This window comes from Panthera onca, chromosome A2 (assembly GCF_046562875.1).
Source record: "Panthera onca isolate mPanOnc1 chromosome A2, mPanOnc1 haplotype 2, whole genome shotgun sequence".
Taxonomy (NCBI): Eukaryota; Metazoa; Chordata; class Mammalia; order Carnivora; family Felidae; genus Panthera; species Panthera onca.
In genome coordinates, this window is record NC_138340.1 from 11,030,894 (window position 1) to 11,037,678 (window position 6,785).

At 42.7% G+C, this 6,785-nt stretch overlaps 1 protein-coding gene across 1 annotated transcript; it reads right to left on the reverse strand.

The window, feature by feature from the left end:
* Window positions 1-594: 594 nt before the first annotated feature.
* Window positions 595-1,642, reverse strand: LOC144614154 (olfactory receptor 7A5-like). The gene has a single exon (XM_081790831.1). The coding sequence runs from the start codon at window positions 1,519-1,521 to the stop codon at window positions 595-597; it is 927 nt and encodes a 308-aa protein (XP_081646957.1). The 5' UTR covers window positions 1,522-1,642.
* Between the last annotated feature and the right edge of the window lie 5,143 nt (window positions 1,643-6,785).

The following is a 6,785-nucleotide window of genomic DNA, read 5'->3' on the forward strand; positions in this document are numbered from 1 at the left end:
TTTCCTAGCCAGCGCGGGGTGTGAATTGCCTGAGGCTTGAATGGAACAATGTTAGAGTCCATATCATCAGGTGGAGTCCTAAAGGAAGTGAAGGAAAAGACTGAGACCCAAGTTGGAAGCTGTGCTTTTGTATTCTCCTTGACAGTAAAATGATGGAAATGGCTTACTGATCAAGTGTAGCTTTATTCCGTATGAAGCATATAATTCATGATAATGATCTCAGGAAATCTAGGGGAAATTTACCCGACATGGTATAAGTCATTTGAGATGATATTAATTTTAAGAAATCCAACTAGTCCCATGTGAGATACAGAAATTTCAGGCATTCGTGACCCAAGGTTGGGGTAAACTTTGGGGACACCTGCAAATAGACAAAGGAGAAACCGTCTGTATTTCAGTCACAGCAGAAGCTTAATGAAGTGAGTTCCTTAAATGTAGAGAGAAGTTGATCAACAAATGGAAATGCCAAGAAATAAACAGAAGGAGTAGATTCTACTTCCACAGTCTGATCAAAGATTGGCAGTTCCTGGCTCTGAGGATTTGAGCCCTTCAATCATGGGCATGTCTTCAGCCTTTGGATGATTGTTTCTTATATCACTGGATCCCAACGATTCTTTTCAGAGCCCTTTTTATGTCTCTGTTCCTCAGGCTGTAGATGAAGGGGTTCAGCATGGGCGTGACCACCGTGTACATCACCGAGGCTGTGGCACTTGAGTGGGAATTCTGGGTAGCAGCAGAGCTGAGGTACACTCCTAGGCTCGTAAAATAAAATAAGGAGACAACCAAGAGGTGAGACGCACAGGTGGAAAATGCTTTAAACTTGCCCTGAGCTGATGAGATCCCATGTATGGAAGAAACTATCTTAGAATAAGAGTAAAGGATCCCAGCAAGGGGACCTCCAGCCAGCAACACAGCTGCAAGATACATCACCACGTTATTAAGAAAGGTGTCAGAACAGGCAAGTTGGATCATCTGATTGATTTCACAGAAAAAGTGGGGGATCACTACTTCTGTACAGAAGGACAGCCGCAACACCATTAAGGTGTGTACCAAGGAATACAGGACACTCGTGATCCAGGACACCAGAACCAGCAGCCCACAGAGCCGGGGGTTCATGATGACCATGTAGTGCAGGGGGTGACAGATGGCCGCGAACCTGTCATAGGCCATCACACTCAGGAGAATGTCGTCCATCCCCGCAAAGGTTATGAAAAAGTTCATTTGTGTGATACAGTCCTCATAGGTTATGACTTTGGTCTGGGTCTGGATGTTCACCAGCATCTTCGGGACGGTGGTGGAGGTGAAGCAGATGTCTACAAAGGACAGGTTGGCCAGGAAGAAGTACATGGGGGTGTGGAGGTGGGAGTCAGAGCTGACGGCCAGGATGATGAGCAGGTTCCCAAACACAGTGATCAGGTACATGGAGAGGAAAAGCCCAAACAGGAGGGGCTGCAGTTCTGGTCTCTCTGAAAATCCCAGGAGAAGAAATTTTGATATCCGTGTAATATTTCCTGGTTCCATGAGGATGCACTGACCCCCGGAAAGAGGCAAAAGACATCATTAATTTTCACATCAACAGTTTACTCACATAGTTGAAACGCTACCATTTATATTGTGCAGTCAAGAAGTTCATTTCAGTATCTTGTCCCTTTTGTCCCCAAAGGATTGTTCTTTTGAAGAGATTCCCTCCTGTTTCATCTCAGTTAGGAGTTTTGGTCTCATTCTCCACACTCCCCAGAAGAGGTCATGTATTTTACTGTCTTACTAAGAATCTCTTTCCTGCATTGGAGGAATATGTACTGAGGGTCAAACATGTCCCAGGCATTGTCTAGGCCATGAGCATGGGATACTGAAAACCAAAAGCCACTATAATCTAGTGATGGAGAATGAATAGAATCAAATACAAATATTAATAAGACATCACAGGGTGTCAAGTGCTATGAAGAGACAGAAGCAGATATAAAGGAGAGCGTGGATAGGAGTGCTATTTTGTAGTCAGTGTTTGGTCAAGACCAGTAAACAAGGTGACATTTGATCAGAGACCTGCAGGGAAGGAAGGCAGGAGCCCAGAGCCTGTGTGGGGAAGTGTGTGATGGTAGAGGGAATGGCCTCAGCTAAGGCCCTGAGGATGATACTACTTTGAGCTATTTGAGTCCAACACAGGAAGCATGTATGGGAAAGGGAATGAGCAGGAAAATGATCAGAGATCGTGTCAGGCAATTTCAAAGAAATAGGTGGCCTCGTTGCTGGTTCCCCTTCAAGAGAAAGGAGTCACTCACCCACACTATGTCCTGCTTGTATTTTAGAATCTACCTGCAAAGTCTGCTGTAAGTTAACATAGAGCTCTCTAGAATATGGTGTGTTGATTGAGTTCTGGCTTCTATATTATAAGAATCACCTTGGAATATATTGGACCATGTCCCCTGACCATCTGATGATGGATGTCATTTCACAAGGCACACACACACACACACACACACACACACACCAAATTAGTGATCCCTGGGCTGTGATTTTACCATGACTTCTCACTCCACCCCTAACAATTAAGTTCGGAGTGGGTATAACTCAAAATGCGCAGATCCATTATCATTCCTGCAAATGATGTAAGTTTCCCATGAACAAATAAAATTGACAAGTCAGACTGGCATGTTCATTTTCTTTCCTGTATTTAAAGAAACACAAACAATCTTCTCAAAATCAGAGAGAGAGAGGGAAACAAGAAAGTGAAATAAAATGGAAGTGGCAGAAAAGATCTAATGGCTCAGGTGGTCGCTGAAATCTGAGGGGCCGTGAAGAAAGAATATCCCTGGTTCTGACAACACTCCAACCCTTGTTACCACCCTGATGCCCAGCAAAAATAGTAAGGAGCAAAATTAAATTCAGTCAGTAGACGACATTAGTGGGATCTTCAGGGTGTGCATCGTCTTACAGAGTGAATGCTCCAAGAGAAAAGTGTGCTAAGGGAATAAATCAACCCTTCGGCACAGGAAATATGCAAAGCACAGCAAAAGTTGGGCAGGTCATAATGGAAGGTAAGAGACTTGCTTTTTCTTTGAAAAAGCACCTTGAGACTTTGCTATTTCTTTGACCAATTGGATGTCCTGTGATCTTAGAGAAGGTAGGACAAGTCCCTTTCACTTTTTAGACGTGGCGTCTTTTCTCTGTTTTTCCTGGGCTTTGTGTTGTGATCTTTTTGGCTGAGTGTTGGGCACACTCTGGTCCTGTTTCTGGTTTGCACAACATGCAAAGTTCTGTTCAGACCTTGCACTACAAAGTTCTGCACATACCATGACAACCATTGTGGCTCTGAGTCACCATCTCCGTAAGATTTCTGCCTGAGGCTCTTACACCACACAAACTTTTTTCATAGTCCTGTGACTCTACCATTATAAGGCAAGTACCAAAGGAGCGGGGCCCTCTCTGACCTTGTTCACTGTAGGTTTTCAGAAGGGCATGATCAGGCAAGTACATGGCCATAGAGATCTCCACGTTCTGGGCGAGGCTGGTGGCTGTCAGGTGACCTCAGGTAAATGCGCCTGGCTTTGATTCTCTCTGACCCTTTCCTCCGGGTCTTGCCAAGCTCTCAGACCCACCTGGTTGGGAGCTCTGAGGGAGAGGTGTCCATGTGGCCGTCTGGATCCCTCCTGGATGGTTACTGGTGGTGACTAAACTCTGTCCCCACACAAGACGGCAGAACGGAGGCTAGCATGGGTCTCCCAGTCAAGCTTTCGACTCCACAGCAACAACCTGGTCCCGTCAGCCCACGGTGGCACAGGCAGTGGGTGTGCACAGGAGGTATTTATAGTTTCCTCTGTCTGTTCATGAGGCACGTTCCCCTCCTCCTCCTCTTTGGAGCAGCACATGATTTCCCTGGGGGACACTGGTCTGGACACAAAGGAAATTTTTCTGGAGGTTCTGTGTTCCCAATAGACCAGGTTATAACCGCGTGACCCCAGTGTTGAGTATTCCTTCCTCATGGACTCCGCTGCTCTCAGAGTTCAGACCTCCCGGCAGCGACTCCCAACGCTTATGTCAATGTTTCGCCCAAGTCTAGGACTGAGCAATCTGTGTGGATTAGTTCCCTTGGATCTCCGAGCTGTTGGCTTGTGTTGGAGACACAGTCCTGCCATCTACACAACATTCCGGTTTTCCTTTTCAACAAGGAGGAGAAAAAAGCTCCTTCATACGGACCCTGAGCACTACCTACCGCAGCTTCATGACACATTTGCACACTTTTAGGACTTTCATTCCACATCACAATTAAGAGCTGCTGTTCAGCCCCTCTTTGTAAAGACTTTTTTAATTATATGAAATATGGTGAGATTTTTTTTTCGTGCACTATAATATGAGCTTGGAATAGAAAAGTAAACAGGTTCTTCCTGGTAGCTTTGAGAAGAAATCAGGCCTTGCAATCATTTTCATTTTAGACCAAGGTGAGCCACTTCAGGCTTCTGATCCATCGAATGTAAGAACATAAATGCGTTTTAAAACACCAATGGAGTTATTTTACATCAGCATTAGGACTTAACGACAAATGTTGTTCCAATGAAATTTTGTTAAGAATCTGGGATTAGGGTTCTCCTTTCATTCACGGAGTTTCCCCTGAGTAAAGGCATTTTGCATCGTAATCTCATCTCTAAGTAGAAAAGGAGATTTAAAATCAATTTACAGATATTCATCCTCTTTAGCTGGTAGAGAATTTCTCAGTACGTAACTGCAAGCATGCTTCAGATTTTGACGTCTTGGAGGCATTATGACAGGAAAAGTAATTCATCCTTTAAATGTATGTCTATCATTTATGTCTGTCTTGGAATCTTTGTGTCTACACATCTTCATTCTTTTAAATGCATATTAATTCAAACATTTACTCTTTTAATATCTACACCTTCAACTTTCTCTTAAGTTTCCTTTCAACATAAAATAAGAGATTATGTATGGGTTTGCATTTAAAATGAATAAAGATGGGGCTCTTGGATGGCTGACTTGGTTAAGCACCTGCTCTTGATTTTGGCTCAGGTCACAATCTCACATTTTGTGACTTCAACCCCCATGTCAGGATCTGTGTTGACATGAGGCTGCTTGGTATTCTCTGTCTTTCCTTCTCTCAGCCTCTCCCCACACCTCTCTCTCAAAATTAAATGCATAAACATTAAAAAAAAATTTAAGTGAATAAACAAACACACAAAAAAGCAGAATGAGACCTACATATACAGAGAAAAAAAACTCATGGTTTGCTTGAGGGGACGTGGGGGGATGGGCAGAATGGGTGAAGGGCAGTGGGAGATATAGGCTTCCAGTTATGGAATGAATGAGACTTGGGGAAAAAAGGCACGGGGTATGGAATACAGTCAATGATACTGGATGGGTTTGTGTGATAATACACAGCAGCTACCTTTGTGGCGAGCACCGCGTAATGGGCAGAGATGTTGAATCACTACCTTGTGCTCCTGAAACTAATGCAACATTCTTGCCAACTGTACTCAGATAAGATTTCTTTTAAGTGGTTTTGTGTTTATGTATATATGCGTATATGTGATTATTTGAAATAAACACATGTTATATATACGTACAACTTTGTATCTGAACATGTTTTTGGACTCAACAAAGCTAACTATAATTTACATTTTAAAAAGTAATTAAAATAAAATTTTGCTTCAGGATATTAAAGGACACCTAGAGTCTGAGATCATATTCTAAAGTCAATCTATTTATTCAAGTTTGTTGTTCCATGAAAACTTTTCTTGGAGATGCATATTTGGTGAACACTTGAGTAAGGAAGTGACTGTTGTACACATTGTGGAACAAGGTACTAAGAGACCAGGATCCTAATGAGGAGAATAAAACCGATCTAGAAGACACATTAATATATTAAGTGTCCACTATTAAGAAGAGCAGTTAAGAGACTGATATAGAAAGGAATTTCAGACATAAAAGTGAAAAAAACATAATCTCACAGAGCCTGAGTGGTGTTTGAAATTGTCAACCACAAGATCATGACCTGAGCCAAAGTTGGATGCTCAACCCACTGAGCCACCCAGGCATGCCAAAAATAGAGTTCTTTTAGAGACACATAATAAAATATTACAGATAAAAAACCAAATAATTTGTATTTTTAAATATTTTTATTTATTTTTAAGAGGTGGGGAGAGAGAGAGAGAGATGGCCTGAGCTGGGGAGGGGCAGAGACAGGCAGAGACATAGAATTTAAGCTGTCAGCACAGAGCCCGACATGGGGCTTGAACTCAAGAGCTGTGAGATCATGGCCTGAGCCGAAGTCGGATGCTTAACTGACTGAGCCACCCAAGCACACCTGACATTTATTTATTTCAATTCAAGTTAGTTAACATACAGTGGAGTGTTGGTTTCACGAGTAGAACCCAGTGATACATCACTTACATATAACTCCCAGTGCTCGTCCCAACAAGTGCCCTCCTTAATGCCCATCACCCATTTAGCCCCTCCCCCACCCACTTCCTCTCCAGCAACCCTGAATTTCTTCTCTGTATTTTTGAGTCTCATAAATTGCCTCCCTCACTGTTTTCATCTTAGTTTTCCTTCCCTTCCCCTATGTTCATTGGTTTTGTTTCTTAAGTTTCACATATGAGTGAAATCATATGATATTTATCTTTCTCTGATTGACATATTTTGCTTAGCATAATACACTCTAGTTCCAACCACGTTGTTGCAAATGGAAGATTTCATTCTTTTTGATCACTGAGTAATATTCCATTACACACACACACACACACACACACACACACACACACACATATATATCTATG